This window comes from Cervus canadensis, chromosome 3 (assembly GCF_019320065.1).
Source record: "Cervus canadensis isolate Bull #8, Minnesota chromosome 3, ASM1932006v1, whole genome shotgun sequence".
Taxonomy (NCBI): domain Eukaryota; kingdom Metazoa; phylum Chordata; class Mammalia; order Artiodactyla; family Cervidae; genus Cervus; species Cervus canadensis.
In genome coordinates this window covers 97,148,732-97,168,268 of record NC_057388.1, presented here as the reverse complement: position 1 = coordinate 97,168,268, position 19,537 = coordinate 97,148,732, and the positions used below count along the sequence as shown (strand labels likewise).

Here is a 19,537-nt window from a genome sequence, read left to right as displayed (position 1 = left end):
CTAGAAGCAGAAACATTATTAATAGTAGTATGGCTAGCATTTATTGAATGTTTACTATGTGTTGAGTGCAGTGCTGAGAATCTTACATGCATCTTCTTTGACCTTCAAGTCAACTTTAGGTTCTTTTGTTAATTCATTTTACAGATGCACAAGTAGAAATTGGGTTTTCACCCCAAACCACTTGACCACTGCATGATATTATACTTTCTCCTTTTACAGTTGAGTTTTAGGTGAACTCTTACACTTAATCAGGGACCCCTCTTTTTACATACTAAAACCAAACAGCAGTAGCAGTTGTTGTTTAGTCACTAAGATGTGTCCAACTCTTCTACCCCAGGGGCTGCAGCAGCCAGGCTTCCCCGGCATCTGTTTACTGTTCCCTCTCACCAAGCTTCCTGTAGAACTGTTTCCCATGGGACTGCTTGGGTCACAGCACTTCCCTGTCACTCTTGCACCACCCTGTTCCTTTCATGTCTCTGCCCCAGGCCTACGCATTATGTCTGATTCATTTATTTGATCACTTAGTGGTCTTAGAGTCATTCGCCTTGTGTCTGAGGAGCGGATTCTGCCCTGTGTTGTCTAAATAAGAAATCTTTAACTTCAGCAAAATTTATTTTTAACTAAGGTAAAACACATAACATAGATTTTACCATCTTAACCATTTTAAGTATACTGCTCTGTACTGTTGATTACATCATTCATATTGTTGTGCAACTAATCTCCAGAACTCTTTTCGCGTTTTGAAACTGAAACTCTGTACCTCAGTTCAGTCCCTCAGTCGTGTCTGACTCTCTGCGACCCCATGGACTGTAGCACGCCAGGCTTCCCTGCCCATCACCAACTCCCAGAGCTTGCTCAAATTCATGTCCATTGAGTCGGTGATGCCATCCAACCATCTCATCCTCTGACGTCCCTTTCTCCTCCTGCCTTTAATCTTTCCCAGCATCAGGGTCTTTTCAAGTGAGTCACTTCTTCGCATTAGGTGGCCAAAGTATTGGAGTTTCAGCTTCAACATCAGTCCTTCCGGTGGATATTCAGTACTGATTTCCTTGAAAACAACTCTGTACCTATTAAACAACAACTCCTCATTTCCGCCTTCTGGCAGGGAAGCCCCTGACGACTGCCATTTTGCTTTCAGTCTACGAATATGACTCTTCTATGTCCCTCATATGAGTGATCTCACACAATATTTGTCTTTTTCTGACACTGGCTTATTTTACTTAGTACAGTATCCTCAAGGTTCAGCCATATTATAAGCTTTGTGAGAATTTCCTCCCTCATGAAGGTTGAACACTGTTAGATTGTATTCTATCCCATTTTGTTTATCCACTCATCCACTGATTGGCACTTGAGTTGCTTCTACCTCTTAGCTATTGTGTATAATGCTGCTAGGAACACAGGTGTACAAATATCAGTTCTTGCTTTCAGTTCTTTTGGGTATATACCCAGAAGTGGAATTGCTGGATTATGTGGTAAATCTGTGTTTAAGTTTTTAAGAAACTGTCACACAGTTTTCTATAGCAGCCGTATCACTTTACATTTTTATCAGCAATGCACAAGGGTTCCAATTTCTCCATATCCTTGCCAACACTTGTAAATTTGTTTTTGTTTGTTTATTTATAGCAGCATTCTCATGGGTGTGAGGAAGGTTATATTTTTAAATCAGTTAAATTCCTGGCAGTGACATTTCAAAATGATTTAAACAATGCAAATTGTGAAAAATAGAACTGTTTTCTGTCCTCCTGTATTATGAGCTTCTAACATTAATTCATTATTCAGCAAGCATTCATTGAAAGGGCATCCTCTGCATGCCTACTCCTCTGCCAGTGAAGCGAGGAGACATAAGCTAAACAATGATGCAGGCCTTTCTTCAGTAAGTTTGTCATTAAGTGAAAGTAGCTCAGTTGTGTCTGACTCTTGCAACCATGGACTGTATAATCCATGGAATTCTCCAGGCCAGAATACTGGAGTGGGTAGCCTTTCCCTTCTCCAGGGGATCTTCCCAACGGAGGGATTGAACCCAGGTCTCCCGCGTTGCGGGCGGATTCTTTCCCAGCGGAGCCACAAGGGAAGCCCAAGTTTGTCATTAAAGCCAGGTATCAAAACATCCACAAATTCGGAAATTCCCTGGCAGTCCAGTGGTTAGCCCAGTCTGTGCACTCTCACTGCCAAGGGCTTGGGTTCAATCCCTGGTCAAAGAACTAAGATCCCACAAGCTGTGCAGTGTGGCCCAAAACTAATAGAACATCCACAAATTAGAGAACTGCATAAAATAAGTAAATACATAACTAATAAAGCACAAACTGTGTCCAGAGCACTGGTTGAGGGAACATAAAACACAGGTCAGGTCAGAAGAGTACGAGATCAGTGAGAGAATTCTGGAAGAGATGAATTCTAGGCCAGGGCTTCCTAGGAAATACACAGGCAGTTGCCTCCAATAGAGAGCAGTTTGTCTCAATACATGCATGAAGAGGGAGGTGCGGAAAGGATCATTGTAAATTTCTAATGACCTCAGATTTCCATGTGAGTAATATGGCTCTTTTTTTGAAGGTGAGAGGAGAAGGGGACAACAGAGGATGAGATGGTTGGGTGGCATCACCAACTCAATGGACTTGAGTTTGAGCAAGCTCCGGGAGTTGATGATGGACAGGGAAGCCTGGTGTGCTGCAGTCCATGGGGTCACAAAGACTCAAACATGACTGAGCGACTGAACTGAGCTGAACATGGCTTTCGGGGGAGTGGGGAATTTTGTTTCTGACGAGTCTCCATGGGTAGTAAATGAATCTGGAGATAGGAGCTGGAGACAATGCAGGTAGGGGCCGGCGTGAGCACAGGTGTAGCTGGAAAATGTGCCTACAGGGCTGGCAGGGTGAGAAACGCGGGCCTTGATGGGGAGAGTCAGCAGTGAACTTGGTCAAATTGCTCAGACCTCTTTTCTATCTTTGTAGAAAGCTGCAACAAAGTTCATTTCCACCTGCCCTACCAGTGGCAGATGTTTCTTGCCAACAGCTGGGTGGACCTTCCATTCATGGAGGATATTGAGAAGGCCTTTTGTGACCCCAAAAACTGCAGGTAAGTTGGTGGTGGGTCTGGCTTGTGAAATCTACAACATCATCAAAGGAGACCCTAGTGCTGTGCTTATGGGAAGAAGAAAAAGCAGTTTTCCTTCAGAATCCCATTCAGGTTAACTCTTGAGATTAAAATGGCAAATGACTGCTGAGTTAATAAAGATGAAGGAATAAGTGGGGCAGATTTGAAGTCACCCAGAGCCTGGCTAATACAAGAGACTCTGGGAATATTTGCTAACTCAGGTGAAATAAACAGGGACACAAATATTTGTTCAGTTAATATTTGTCTGAACAACCAAATTCATAGGTTGGTTTGCAAACCTGTGAGCTCAGAAGAGCCTTTGGCTTAATTAATCTCATTGTTTGAGGAAATGATTTGAGTCATTTCATATAGTTCTAAGGCAGAATTTTGTTATATACTTTAGCATTTTATACTTGCCTCTATATTTGCTATTTTCTCTATCCTGGAGGTTTCTAAAAGGCTTCTTTATATTTCTGTTTCTGTTAGGGCTGATATGGGTGATGCTACCCATGACCATATTTATAAGCTGCATCCTACTTTATCAGGAAATACTTTAGGAGGGAAAATACAGACTTGTCACCGTCTTCAAATTTAGTGAATGTCTGGTGGAGAGTGTGTTGCTGCATTTTGCCACTAGAGGGTGGTGTCAGCCATTTTGTTTCTAGGTGTGTTTCTCGCACCAGGTAAATCTGAAGCAGGGTTTTTCAACCTTAGCGCTGTTGGCTTTGGGGCCCAAATAATTATTTGGTTTGCTGGAGTATTTTAGCATCATGCCTGGTGTCTACCCACTACACGCCAGTTGTGAGAAACGAAAATGTCTTTTGACATTATCAATGTTTCCTGGGTCTAATATCACTCCTGATTGAACATTGCTGATCTAGGAGGTATTTTGTAGAGCAGTAACTCAAACTTTTTGGTTTCTGGAGCCCTCGATACTCTTAAAATGTACTGAGGATCCCAGAGATTTCAGTTTATGTGGATTTATAGCTATTGATATTTACCATGTTAAAAGTCACAACTGAGAAAAATTATTTACTGATTCATTAAAAATAATGATAATAAACTCATTTGTGTTAACATAACGTTTAAAGATAATTATATATAGTTACATGCATACATGAATGTATGTAAGTATAACTATAAAAATAACTTTTCCAAAACCAAACCAAACCAAATTCACTGAGAAGAATGACATTGTTTTATATTTTTGCAAATCTCTTTATTGTAAAATCAAACATTGTGTAGCCTTGAAAAACTCCACTGTGTACCTGTGAGGGTATGAAAGTGAAAAAGGTGGGTAATGTCCTAATATTATTTTGAAAGTAACTTTGACCTTGCAGGAGACCCTGCAAAGGAGACTCTGAAAAGGGCTCGAACTACGCTTTGATAATGGAATTCTCCGGGCAAGGATACTGGAGTGGGTAGCCATTCCTTTCGCCAGGGGATCTTCCTGACCCAGGGATTGAATCCCAGTCTCCTGCACTGAAAGCAATTCTTTGCCATCTTTGCCACCAGGGAAGCCCAACTATTTAAATAATGTATAATAATTGAAAAAACTGACCTACTGTGAGTTTCAGAGTTTCTGACATTGAGCCAATCAATTGTTTTCTTTTGGGGATATTTTTTGAGGGAAGAACACATTTTGTGATTCCATTAAATATAAGGCAGGTTACGTTACCTCTCTGTATTTCAGTTTTTCTTTTGTGTGTAAGACCGTAAGCTGTATAAATGGAATTCAGAGACCCCTTTCAACTCTGTTTTTAATTCTTCCCTCTTATTAAGAAGACCAGAGTAGAGAAAACAGAACCATTTTGCTTCAGAGAAGCATTTTATTAATGCTAAACTTTCCCCTCTCAGCGTTTCTGTTGGCAATTATAACATCAATTTCCAGAAGATGATTTGTGATTTTAATCCTGTCCGACGTATCTCCACACCTTCATCCGTCACAAAGCCGGCCAGTTCTCTCTTTACCACAAAATGGATTTGGTACTGGAGGGATAGAACTGACAAATGGGTTCCATATGGGGAGAAGGTGAGTACCATTCCTTCTTGTGCCTACTCTTGTATAAACTTGACAACTTCAGAAGAATCTAGTAGTACAGTGTCTGACACCTATGTGATTACCCATGGAGCATGGATGCGGTAGAGAAAGTGGTGTTTTTTAATATTATACTCAGCAAGCATGTATTCCGACTACATTATAAAAAATAACTATTTTTAAGAAACTACTTGATATATGAGCCAGCCAAATATCCCTCTTTCTTCATTATCAGGGACTGTGGCAGAACCTTGAGAGAGCTTTTTATTCACTAGCCCATAAATGGGCAGAGACTACCCGTTTCAGCCAGAAAAGTAGGCAAGAGTGAGAAATCAGAAAATTGATACATATGGTTGCTAGGATTTAGTCAGAGTCTGTATTCAGATGAACTAGAAGGTTTAGACTAACCCCCACAGGGACATAGTAATAGGGGAGAGAAATTTAGACAGGCAGAGGTTCCGTCTAGTGTCCCTTCTTCCTTTTGATTCAGATGATTAAGCAGAGAGGGAGGCAGCTAACGTAGGCAATGAAATTAGAGTGATGAGAAAGAGAAAGGAAAAGAAAAGCAAGAGATGGAAATGAAGCCAAAGGCAGAAAAGGGATGAGGATATCCCAGCATAAGTTGCTGGGCCATACATTTGGTTCTTAGATCCCAAGCTGCCAAAGCAATCAAAGAAATACAATCTATTACAAGATACCTGGGGCTTCCCAGGTAGTTCAGTGCTAGAGAACCTGTCTGCCAATGCAGGAGATGCCGGAGATGCCAGAGCTGCAGGTTCGACCCCTGGGTTGGGAAGATCCCCTGGAGAAGGAAATGGCAATCTGCTCCAGTAGGAGCTTGGCGGGCCACAGTCCATAGGGTCACAGAGTCAGATACAACTGAAGCGACTTAGCACGCAGCACACAGTCAAGCTTAGTAGCACGCCTTGAGGGGCAGGAGTATATGACCTGAAGGAATTGCCCAAGGTGAGGGCAAGCCGTAGCGCTAGAAAGCCAAAATCAAGGCTGTCATGTAGGCACAAGGCAAAGGTAACAAGACCTGGTTACTGAGACTGAGGTATAAATTCAAGTCTTGGAGAATGTGTAATTGAAGGCTCTAGTGTTCATTCATTCACTCACTCACTCATTCAGAACTGGAGTTCTGAATGGGCTAGAGGAAGGTCCTGGAGATGGCTGGAGATTATATCTTTACATTTTGGGGGTGTTCCTTGACCCATCACTCTCATTTGGACAGCGATATACCTATTGGATGGAGAAGGAAATGGGAAGCCACTCCAGTATTCTTGCCTGGGAAATCCATGGACAGAGGAGAGTGGTGGGCTACAGTCCATGGGGTGGCCAAGAGTCATGACTTAGCAACTAAATAACAATGCATCTGTTGGAGTTTTATGTGCCTTCACTCCAGCTTTTAACTGTTCTTTCTCATTGTGTGATGAGACGATAGCTGTGATGGTCTACTTCATGACAACGTTTTGGATGTGGTTAGACATCTTGTATCGGATACAAGTTGCTCTGTACACCTGGGTCATATTTTATGGAATATGTAAATGGACTATTGCAAAACAGCTCTATTTTTCAGGCCTCCACCTAGTGTATCATCAGTTTCAGTAACATAGACTCCATACAGTGGAGACTAAAGAAGGGTGTGACTTGACTCCACCCAAGAAGCCTTTACAATCTGGTTTGGGTGGCAGGATGCATTCCTGTCCAGATCCCATGGCTGAAATAAAGTTAAGAAATAAGATATCATGATAGGAATCTCTTAAAACCCTACCCTGAAGTCTTTACCTCTTTATTTCATTTTTTTAAATAGAAAGACAATGAGCAGATTTCAAACATTGACTCTTCATACCTGGAGTCTCTTTTTCTATCCTGTCCGAGGGGAGTTGTGCCGTTTCAGGCGGGTTCACAAAACTACGAGCTGAGTTTCCAAGGTAAGTGTCTGCATTTGGCAGTGTGGTGCCTGTCCTTTGAATCTGGCCTGTGGCATCCACACAGGAGTGGGAATAGAGCCGCGGGCATGCTGCACCCAGGACCGGGTTCTTTCTAGCACGGCAGGACCGGCGGGTGGGAGCCGATGGCAGTCAGAAGGGCTGCGCTCTAAGCCCTGACTGTGACTCACAGTAGCTGGGAACAGCACCTGGCACCCTGTGAAATGGGGGGATTGGATTACATAGCCTCTGTGGGCACTTCCGGTTCTGCCATTCCAAATTCCTTATTCTAGGTGGGCTGCTTCCCTGAGACAGATTTCAGGTGTTAACGACTGCAGGAGAGACCTTGGGACTGTGGGTCCTTCAGAATTTTAGAGCCATGCTGTTTTTAGGCTTCGTCATCTAGGTCAATGCTTTTATCCGTCGCCTTTTCTAAAGACTTTGAGTTCTGCCATGTTTATTGGAGCCCCCATAAAAAGATGTGGTTACCTTCTGCCCATCTGCCTGTTGTGTTTAGTAAGAAACCAGGGCAGAAACTGCTCTCCCTCTGAATGTACTGTCCCATCGGCTGCCTCTGTGCCCCCCGCCCCCAAATCCCACCCCCACCCCCACACCCCCGCCTGCCCCGTATATGGTCAGATACGTGCCCTTTCAGGACTATCGTTATAGATGCTTTGAAAGAGATGAAGGAGACTTTTTCAGCTCCTTGACATTCCCAGGTGGTACACGCGATTTGGGCCCTGTACCAATTACTGTGTTAATTCACGTAACTTTTCACGCCTTTTCTTTTTTTTTGGCTGTAACATGTGGGATGTGGGAGCTTAGCTCCCTAGTTAGGGATTGAACTTGTGCCCCACGCATTGGAAGTGCAGAGTCTTAACCACTGGACCATCAGGGAAGACCCCAAGTCACATAGCTTTGAGGGAGCATTATACTAACTACAGTGGAAAGCATCCTGGCAGTACATATCAAGAGATATTAAAATATGCTTACTTTTTTTTCTCAGGAATCCTTCTAAGGAAATAATTCACAACAAGAAAAAAAATAAGCTATAGACATAAAGGTCTTTATTAAAGCTTCCTTATAGTACTAAATAGGAATAGCCTGTGTACCAGTAGGATTGTGACTGAACACATTAAAGTATTACATTTCAGTGGAGTGGAGTATTAGGTAGTTGTTAAAAATTATGATGTGAAAACTGTGCCTTAAAAGCAAAATTTGATACTGTTAAATGAAGAAGGCCAAACCCCAAGTTTATGTTTCTGTAATTAAAACAGAAATGAATATTTTTTCAGGAATGAATTTTTAAAAATTTAATGTGTGTGGTACGTGCAACAATGTGTGCATATGGACCAAGACTGGAAAGCAATAGACGAAAATAAAAATTTCTTCTGTTGGGTGGTCAAATTAAAAATGGACTTAAATTTTTTTGCAGTGGTATTCTATTGTTCTGACTGTTTAAAAAGGTGGTGGAGAGATGAAAACCAATATATCTTGTTCCTGAATCTGGAGAAATTTTAATTCCATATATTTGTTCCCTTGGTTCATAGAAGCCAGTCCAGAGAAGTTTTCAGTGTTCCAGACTATTTCCTTTCTATTTCTAATATGCTGTTTGTTCATTAAACTAGTATTTGAGCTGTGTTGCCAGGCACTAATCTGAATGCTGGCAAACCAGGCACCTTCTGAAAATAATGACAGCTTCAGGCAAGATGAAGCAATGTGATGAATCCCCAAGAGAATGGAGGGCTTGTGGGAGGGTGCCTGCTTTTATCTCAGGAGGACACTTTGGAAGGGAGTGGGCAGCCCATGCATGTGAAGGAGGTGTGTAAGAACTGAGAGTAGACATTGAAACTTAAATATTTTACAAGCTGGAAACGTCCAGAAGGTTTTGAGCAGAGTTGAGGCAGGATCTCTTTTCCTTGTTGTTTGTTTTGTTGATGTGCATGTAAACCTATGGTGAGGCATAATTGGTACAATCAGGTATATCCATTTAAAGTGTCTAGTTGGATGAGTACTGACAAATGCATGCAGCTGCTATCCTAATCAAGACCTAGAACATTCCCATCAATCCAGAAAGTTTTCTCATGCTCCTTTGTAGTCAGTCTCCCCTCTGCAGCCAATTTACTTTCTGTCATTATAATTTAATTTAATCTATTCTAGAACTTCATATAATAGAACTTGGTGGTGTGTGCTCTTCATATGGTTGACTCCTCTCAGAATACTGTTTTTCACTCATCTATATTATTGCATGTAAAGTGGTCCTTTTTCATTGCTGATAATCTTCCATTGCATGGATATACCATAGTTTGTTTAACCACTCGCCTGTTGATGGATATTTGGATTGTTTTCACATTTTGCTTGTTATAATAATGCTACTAGGTACACCGAAATGCAAATCTTTGTGTGGATGTAGATTTCTCTTGGATAAATACTAAGGAGTGGATTTGCTGGATTGTATAGGTAGTGTATGTTTAGCTTGGTAAGAAGCTTCCAAATTCTTTTCCAAAGTGGTTGTGCCATTATATACTTTTACTAGCAATGTATGATGATTTACTTTTTAAAGAACTCATGCTGCAGCGTAGACCCAGGTGTACAACCTGCATGAGTTAAAAACAACATTTCACATTTGAGGTAGGAAAATACTTTGAAAATATAGCTACCATGTTCCAACCCATAATCACTGATGCCTGATTGAGGACAGTGGTCATGGGTGAGGTAATCTGGCTGCCCTAGTTCTCTTTCCCACCTGACTTTGATTGAAAGATTTGATTAATTGCAATTTGCCCATTTACCTCTTTGTTTTCTGGGTCTTATACTAAGGCCAGTGAAGGATATTCATTTTTATCATGAGCAGTTTCCATCTAAAAGGATTTTCTCGATTCATGCATGTATAGTTGAGTCATGAATATTAGCTATGTTAGTAGTCTCTGAAAAATAAAGATAAATCATTTCCTAGGACCAATTCATGATTTGTGTTTTCTCCTTGTTTTTCTTTCTAAAGGGATGATTCAGACAAACATAGTTTCCAAGACCCAAAAGGATGTCATAAGAAGGCCAACGTTTGTGTCTTACTGGGATGTGGAGCAGGTGAAACGCAGACAAGAGTGAGTGTCTTTTCGATGTTCAAGTCACTCATGAATCTGGGACCCTGGTTTTGAAATGTTCATGCTCACATACACTGCAATTCCCTTTTGCTTTGACTATGAGTAAGGTACTGGCTAAGTAGTACAGTGTGACTAAAAGCATTCTAGAGTAGGAAGTTTGTCTTTTCCTTAGGTTCACGGGGGACTTTGAGCAGACCTCTTACTCTGGGCTGTTTCCTCAGCTGAGAATGGCTGGCTGTGCCTAGGAAAGAATCAGATGCACCATTACTGGGTTTTTGTTCTGCTCTGGGTTCTTCTGAGTATCTTTAGTTTTGTGGAATGGATTTATAGGGGGTGGGAGGTTGAGGGAGAAATGGAGAGAGAAAAGGGATATAGCAGCTGTCTAGTAAAGCCTTTGAGGAAAGATAAAGTTGATGAAAATGGATTTTTTGAAGGAAATTTTGTTGTAAGGGATTCAGTGTGACAGCTCTGTCTGCTCATGAAATCCAGTCAAAAACTACATTGCTGGGACTTCTCTGGTGGTCCAATGGTTAAGACTTGATGCTCCCACCGCGGGGACCTCGGTTTGATCCCTGGTCTGGGGACTAGATCCCACATGCCACAGCTAAAAATCCTGCATGCCGTGACTATTTGGTGCAGCCAAATAAATGTAAAGTAAAATGAACTGAGAAAACTGTTTGTGGGTGGTTGTGGAAAGAAGTAGCTTGAATACAATACTTTGGCCACCTGATGCGAAGAACTGACTCACTGGAAAAGACCGAGATTCTAGGAAAGATTGAAGGCAGGAGGAGAAGGGGACAACAGAGGATGAGATGGTTGATGGCATCACCGACTCCACGGATGTGAGTTTGAGCAAGCTTTAGGAGTTGGTGATGGACAGGGCAGCCTGGCATGCTGCAGTCCATGGGTCACAAAGAGTCAGACATGACTAATTGACTGAACTGAACTGAGCTTAAATCCCACGATCACATACCCAGAGGAGACACACGGCTTTAGGATAGAATAAAGGCTGTGAGTGCTACTCTGAACAATCTGAAGAGAAGTGAATGATAGCATTTTTGATGAGCACCTTACAACAGATTACTTGAATCTGTTTTGCACTATACCAGTACAGTATGACGGAGAAGGCAATGGCAACCCACTCCAGTGTTCTTGCCTGGAGAATCCCAGGGACGGAGGAGCCTGGTGGGCTGCCGTCTATGTAGTCACACAGAGTTGGACACGACTGACCGACTTAGCAACAGCAGCAGCAGTACAGTATGAAAATCAGAGCTTAACATATAAATTGGGACCAGCTTCTTTCATTCCAAAAGAATTTTCATTTTATGAAAGGAGGTTTTTAAAGAGTTTTTTCCTTAAAGCGTTTTTTAAAATGTAATTTTCTCATAATGGAAAATATCAAACTTAAAGAAAATTATGTGATAAACCCCTATGTACATGTTAGGGGTTCTCTATTTCAGGGTGGAGAACCCTCAAATGTATGGTTACTCTGAATACAGTTCATACAGGAAAGACAGGATTCTTTTCCCTATACCACTAAAGTATTTAAATATTTATCATTTGGCAAAGAAGCTGTAAGACAAACTTTACTTTTTTTAAAATATTATTTTTTGGCTATGCCTCAAGGCATATGGGATCTTAGTTCTCCCACCAGGGATCAAACCCATGTCCCCCTTGTATTGGAAGCATGGATTCCTAACCATTGGATCACCAGGGAAGTCCCCTAGCCTTACTTAACGCTAACACATTAGGACTTAGAAAATTTCCAGAGGAACCTCAGCTTAATCGAAGCACAGAAAATCACTTGGGTGTATCAAGCAGGGAGCCAGATGAATTTCTTTCTCTCTCGTTTCTAGACATCAGCAGGGGCAGACCTCGTCAGAACCTTACGTCAAGATATATCTTCCCCAACCGGACACAAGCGTCTCATTCTCAAATGACTTTGAGGTACTGGCTTTTTACTTTGTAGTGGGTGAATTGTTTAAAGATGGAACAAAGTACTTTGCTACAAATGTGTGTAGTTGAATGAATGAATGAGTGAAAGAAGTGAATGAATCACTTCTGCAAAACTCTTGAAACAAGATTCAAAGGCTAACATCCAAATGGTGGCTGTGTCATGTACCACTTTCCCAAAGGAGAAGGGCACCTCATTGTTTCCAGAGTTCTGGCACACACGATCGCCTTGGGACAGATGCTCATGACAAACTTGTAAAATAGATATTTGCTTCTCTACCTTACAGACGAGCAAACTGTAACTCACAGTAAGAGCAACTTGTCCATTAATTGGAGTTAAAAAAACAGGTTTCTATGGGACTCAAAGTGGGCCTCAGCTCATCACCTTACCTGGTTGGGGCAACTCTTTTTTAAAACATTTTATTTAGTTATTTATTTTTGGCTGTACTGGGTCTTTGTTGTTAGTTTTCTCTAGTTGTGGCAAGCAGGGGCTAATCTCTAGTTGCGGTACACAAGCTTCTCATTGCAGTGGCCTTCTCTTGTTGCAGAACATGGGCTCTAGGGCATGCAGGCTTCAGTAGTTGCAGCACACGAGTTCAGTAGTTGTGGTGCCCGGACTTAGTTGCCCTGCAGCATGTGGAATCTTCCTGGACCAGGGATTGAACCCATGTCCCCTGCATTGGCAGGTGGACTGTTAACCACAGGATCACCAGGGAAGTCCTGGGGCAAGATTCTTCCTGGATCATTTCGGCACATCAGAGGCTAGCTTTGGGTGCAGGCAACTCTGCTTGGGTTCCTTGGGTACCTGCATTGCCTCTGCCCCTGCACTGGCTTTAAACAAAGAACTCACCAGGTCACTGGACTGAATCACACACCTGGGGGTTGGGGAGGGGAGGAGTGTGTGCTCCGTTTGCCTTCAGGCTAATGCTCTGTTAGCCTTGGGCAGATGGGCTCCGGGCCATCTAGTTCATCACTGGAATGAACTATCAGATGTGGAAACCCTAAGCCAGCTTATCCTACCTGCTGTCAGAGGCCTGGCAAGGATACTCCATGGCATAGATGGCCACACACATGGACATGTGCTTCAGTTGTGTCCGACTCTGCGACCCTATGGACTATAGCCCTCCAGTCTCCTCTGTCCATGCGATTCTCCGGGCAAGAATACTGGAGTGGGTTGCCAGGCCCTCCACCAGGGGATCTTTCTGACCCAGGGATCGAACTCCCAGTCTCTTGGATCTCCTGCATTGGCAGGCAGGTTCTTTACCACTAGCACCACCTGGGAAGCCCACAGAGGGACATGATGTGAAAGTGAAAGTCGCTCAGTCGTGTTTGACTCTTTGTGACCCCATGGACTATACAGTCCATGGAATTCTCCAGGCCAGAAGACTGGAGTAGGGAGCCATTCCCTTCCCTAGGGGATCTTCCCAACCCAGGGATCAAACCCAGGTCTCCCACATTGCAGGCAGAGTCTTTACCAGTTGAGCCACAAGGGAAGCCCCATCATGCCTTAAATATTTCCTGCTTCACATTTACATATTTTTAAATTTCTTTCAGTTGCTTGAAATCCATAACAATACTCCAGAATATGTTGAAGTAAGTGATCTTTTTAAAGCTTCCATGAGAAATTTCAAGATTGAAAAGATAAAGAAGGTCCAGAACCTACAGCTCTTGAAGGCTTTTGAAAGGTGAGTGGCCACCTTATCGGGCTTCCCTTGACATAAAGTTTGAAAGGATTAGTGAAGACCTGTCTTTGAAGATTTATATTCACTTTTTCGTTGTAGCGGTCAACAGTTTCTTCAGTCTGTAGTTGTGTTTTCATAGTGTAAGCTCAAATGTCTCTCTTTCAGTTTTAGCTTTACAATTAGTGCTTTCATGTGTCTGTCATTTAAAAGTTTATATGTATTTATTTTTTTATAGCTATTGCCTTAATGTTAGTAGCTCCATTCTGAAAGCTGGTGGAATACAGTTTTAAGATAATTAGACTTTAGTTGGGATTTACGTTATTAACTGGAGTGGGTGAGGAATGTTCTCCGTGTTAAGTCTCACGTTTTCCATATTAGCAAGAAAAAGGAGATGAAGAAAGATGAGCAAATCCTATTTTGTGCAGCAAGACGCAGCAACGTGACGTCTATCTGTAAGAATAATTTTGACTGTCTCTCACATGGAAGTCATGATGCCAAATATGGAAAAGGTTTGTATGGAATAGAGAAACTGAACTAGTAGAGCCAACACTCAGCTTTACTACACACGCTCCTATTATGAGATATATGTAATGATTTTGTATTAACCAGCACCTCCAGGCTTTTGCATTCCTGGAGAAAAATAAGCTCATGTTAATCTGAAATTTCCACATTAGAGTGGGAAATCACTGTGGGACTTGATTCCTGCACTTTAGCCCTGCTTCCTTCCTGTCTTCTGTGTTTTATGGGAAGGGTGGGGTGCAGAGACCAGAGCACCTCATATATCTTGCAGAGTCTTCCCTCTTGTTGATGACTTTGTCTACCATTGCTCCTCAGTTCTGGCCATGGCTCTTCCTGACCTGTGTCCATCCCTTCTCTTGACTCTGATGGGTTCTAATCAAAGATGGAGATGAGGTCTTTTCCCATCACAGGCCATGCTGGTCACACCAAATCTTTTCAGCTCTTTCTTTTTGTTCCTAAATTTCTTCATGCAACTCAAAATCCAGAAACCCAACCAAACAAAAACCAAAGAATCACTCACCTTAAGGCAACAAATAATAGTTTATCAATTTCAATTACTTTTTGCGCAGAATATCAGATTTTGCAATATAGACTCCTTTCCTTCAAAGAGCAGAAAGACACTTGCTGTTGTTCAGTTGCTAAGTCATGTCCAATTCTTTGCATGGACCAAAGCATGTCTGGCTCCTCTGTCCTCACTATCTCTTGAAATCTGCTCACACTCACGTCTATTGAGTCGGTGATGTCATCTAATCATCTCATCCTCTGTCGCCCCATTCTTCTGCCCTCAGTCTTTCCCAGCATCAGGGCCTTTTCCAATGAGTCGGAGCTTTGCATCAGGTGGCCAAAGTAGTAGAGCTTCAGCTTCAGCATCAGTCCTTTCAATGAATATTCAGGGTTAATTTCCTTTAGAATTGATTGGCTTGCTCTCCTTGCAGTCCAAGGGACGGACTCTCAAGAGTTTTCTACAGCACCACAATTGGAAAGCATCAATTCTTCAGTGCTCAGGCTTTTTTGTGGTCCAACTGTCACATCTATACATGACTACTGGAAAAACCATAGTTTCGATTATATGGACCTTTGTCAGCCAAGTGCTATCTTTGCTTTTTAGTGTGCTCTCTAGGTTTGTTATAGTTTTTCTTCCAAGGCGCAAGCGTCTTTTAATTTAATGGCTGTAGTCACCATCTACAGTGATTTTGGAGCCCAAGGAAATAAAATCTGTTACTGTTTCTTTTTCCCCATCTATTTGCCATGAAGTGATGGGACCAGATGCCATGATCTTAGTTTTTTGAATGTTGAGTTTTAAGGCAGCTTTTCCACTCTCCTCTTTCACCCTTGTCAAGAGGTTATTTTGTTCCCTTGGCAATAATAAAAATAAAAATAGGAAATTTAAATTTTTCAGGAAATGGTTGTTGCTCTGGTGAGTGGGGTGATATCAGTGATTATCGGGGGTTGTCTTATAGTTGAGGACGATAGATTGAGTGTCTGACCAGTTCTGCCAGGATCAACTGTTGGCTCACGTCACATCTCTCATCTCTCCCTTTTCCTTTGCCCAGGACCTTCCCACAGTAGTAAATGATGTTTCTTCCTTAAAATGTACACAATATAAAATGGCCTCTGTTGGAGTATCTTTGGTTTATTAGTTACAACTCAACTTGCTTGCATGAACTGGACCACTGTGATGTCAACAGTTGGTCATTCTACCCAGTGGCTCAACATTGTATCTGTGAATTCTGCAGAGTTGCAAATGTTTCTATTAATTCAGTAACAGAATTAATTCAGGTTAGTTAATTCAGGTTATACACTGTATTCAAGTGTACTTGCATAATAAACATTTTCCTAAGTACAAAGAAAAGTTATTAGTATCAGTAAGGTATTGCTGACATATACCTGGTCAATGCCTGTCACCTGATTATGTGTAAATAATCTTATAAATGACATACCTTCTTTTATAATAGTTCTTAACCTTTTTCTTCTGATTATTTCTAGGAATCTACTTCACAAAAGATGCCATTAGTTCCCATAAAAATTGCCTGTTTGATTCCAAAAACATCGTTATGTTTGTAGCCCGAGTCCTGGTTGGAAATTTCATTGAAGGCCATATGAGTTACCAGAGACCCCCTCCGCGGTATGACAGCCTTGTGGATACAAGGTTGAATCCTTCTGTTTTTGTCATCTTTCAGAAAGATCAGATTTACCCAGAATATGTGATTGAATATACCGAAACAGAGAAACCCTGTGTGATTAGTTAGAAATGATGGCTACAGCGTCATAAAGGATGCCATAACCACTCTGTTCACTTACTGAACCCAATCTCCCAGAAGGATGATAGTTAAACTTACGTCTTCTCTCCTATAAATGCCTTGGATTAGTGGTTCCCAAACTTTGCTGCTCATTTGAATCATCTGGGAAGCGTTAAACAACTCCAGGGGACTTCCCTGGTGATCCAGTGGTTAAGACTCCGCACTCCCAATGTAGGGGGCACAGGTTCAATCCCTGAACTAAGATCTGGCATGCTGCACAGTGCATGCAGCCTTAAAAAAAAATTCCGCTGTCCAGATTACACCCCACTCCAACTAGATCACTTTTTTGGGGTTGACAGCCAAGAAGATGATTGAAATGTGTCATAAGTTTGGGAATCACTCATTACCTTAGATGTAACTAGTAAAGACTCACTTCTACAGCTTCTGTTAATGCAGCAACCTTTCTCCCCCAACTACTCTTAGTTGATTGCGTGATTTGGTTTTGTTTTGGTTAAATTGAAAGAAAATTTATTTGGGAAATAAAAATAAGTGAAATCTAAAAATTCCTATTGAAATAAGGACATAAGACAGTACAGCCTTGGAAAATTGTGGAAAGCTGGGGGAAAATACATAGGAATATAGTTGCAGGGGGTGGAAATGTAAGGGCAATTTAAATGCTAGCAAGACATAACTGCAGTACTGTACCTTATCTCTGTGGTGAAACTGATTTGAGGGCATGCATTTCTTTATCTCTACGTTTATTTAGGGTACTCCATCCAAGTTGACGCTTTATGAAATGCAATAAAAAGAGCTGCTAAGTATGGCTCAGAGCGCAGCAACCAACTGTAATTAACTGCCCATTTGGGCAAAGTAGACATTTATATTCTAACTAACAGAGAAGGCTTTTTTCAGGTCAGACATACATGAAGTGCTGGTATTTTGGGTGGACCGAGTTGCAGTAACCAGATTCACACAATCACGACTGATAAATCCGAGTGCTGTTGTAGTCGTTCGCTATGTTAGTTGAGGCTCACCAAGCAATTAGGGCCATTCTACTAAAGGATGGGCCCCCTAAGGAGGTGAGGTTAGTTTCCTAGTGAGACAGAATCAAAACGAAGGGAACAGTGCTGCAAACAAGCCTCGCGCCTGCGAGGGGCTTCTTTTTCTAAATATAACAGATTGTGTGGAATTGTAGCACAATCAGTTTTTAGAGCAGCTGAGGTGCCTGGACCAAGAGTTCCTTTCTTATTATGAATGAGGGTTTTCCTTCCAATTTTCAACATTCCATACCAGTCGCCAACATTTCATGTTATAATTACTTCCAGCAGATATGTTATAAAAATTAATTAGCATTAGAGTTGATTTTATATTAGGTTTTGGATCGGTGCAAAGATCTCTACAACTCTCTGACTTGAAAGGGCTCCAACAGGGACTTACTTCCCTGGCAGTGCAAAGGTTAAGGCTTCAAGCTTCCACTGCATGGGGCACGGGTTCAAACCCTGGTCAGGAAACCAAGATCCCATATGCCACGTGGCCTGGCCAAAAAAAGTTAAAAAACCTAAAAAAAAAAAAAGAAATCTACAGATTGTCGAAATGGAGAAAATGAGGAAGTACTATATTCTTGCAGGCGAGCTGTAGGTCATACACGAATGTCTAGTGAGACATTCTACATTCGTACAGGGTGCAGAGTAATTCCTTATTGTGAGCAGCTGCCCAGGGTCCTGCCAGATAGTCAGCATACTTGGCTCTCACATACTACATGCCTGTAGCGCCCTCCCCCATTATGATGGCAGCCACAAACCTTATCAGATCTAGTCACCATCTTCAGAGCAAATGATTTGTATGATAACATCCCCTTTGCTGTCCTGAGATGATTCAAATACTACAATCTACATAAATTTTTTTCTTAAGAAATCAATTTATTGCCCTCACTATTATAATGGAGAAACAGAAGGCAAGAAGTTTGTAATAATGATAAAATGAATATCAATATGTAAATGCTCCAGCATGACCACGCTATACGACATCATGAAATAGATATTTACTTCTACTAATAATGAATAGGTTTGGATTTAAGAGTCGATCGGAGGCTACTTCCTATAAAGAAGTACTGGAAAGATTAGAAGTATAGGTGACACCAGAATGAAAACCAGTATTAGGGTAAGTCATAACAGACCATATACCTTTTCTGCATGTAGTTAGGGGAAGAACGAAATTATCTTAATTGAAATAAGTTTAGCAGGACAAGACAAATGACAGATTGTCTAAGAGGAAAAAAAGAATTATATCCTTTCAGGCGAGCTGTAGGTCCTACATAAGTGTCTAGTAGGACCTTAGAAAGTCGTATAGAGTACCGAATAAGTCTTCTTTGTATGGGACTAACCCATACACCATAGGGACATTTCTTATCCCTAGCCGGATCCACCCAATGCCAGTAAAAGTCCGAAATTATTACAAAACCAACAACCCATCAATTTCCAAAAGACCACAATGAGACTCACTCAGTTAATATCTAGCATCTTTAGATTAGCTTACTAGCCTTCATAAGGAGTCCTCCTATAGATTAAATTGGATGCTTGCCTCCTAAATCCCTGGTTTTAAAAACAGTTTGCATGTTGCTTTGATTATTTTTAGCACCTGTCTGATTTATAGTTGTCCGCTTTTCGCATTAGAGTGTAAGCTCCATGAGAGCCAAGTCACCCTGTCCTGTTCACTGTGCCACACTGCATACCCAGCTGAGTGCTTGATACACTGGATAAATTTTGTTGAATAAAGTTCAGCTTCTTATAATTCAGCAGCTGAGTTGTATTTCTTCTTGTTCTCCTCCCAGCTCCATTTGAGATTGTCTAATACAAGGAAATAAATATTAATTTTGGTTCCACTGCCTGTATTTTCTCTATTTCCAGGTATCTCCTAAAAGGAGACACCTGCAGACACCTGTTTTTTCAATGGGGGGCTAAAGGATGTGTGTTGCCCCTTC

The 19,537-nt window shown here is 41.6% G+C and overlaps 1 protein-coding gene across 1 annotated transcript in view; it reads left to right on the top strand.

Moving 5' to 3' along the window:
* ZC3HAV1 (zinc finger CCCH-type containing, antiviral 1) overlaps positions 1-19,347 on the top strand; it is a 57,052-nt gene extending 37,705 nt beyond the window's left edge. Inside the window, exons 6-13 of the mRNA XM_043463836.1 lie at positions 2,949-3,072; positions 4,948-5,122; positions 6,942-7,062; positions 10,061-10,163; positions 12,020-12,110; positions 13,671-13,801; positions 14,177-14,307; positions 16,304-19,347. Of these exons, the coding sequence (XP_043319771.1) occupies positions 2,949-3,072; positions 4,948-5,122; positions 6,942-7,062; positions 10,061-10,163; positions 12,020-12,110; positions 13,671-13,801; positions 14,177-14,307; positions 16,304-16,566 (1,139 nt within the window). The 3' untranslated portion in view covers positions 16,567-19,347. The remainder of the gene's footprint in view (positions 1-2,948; positions 3,073-4,947; positions 5,123-6,941; positions 7,063-10,060; positions 10,164-12,019; positions 12,111-13,670; positions 13,802-14,176; positions 14,308-16,303) is intronic.
* Positions 19,348-19,537: the final 190 nt, after the last annotated feature.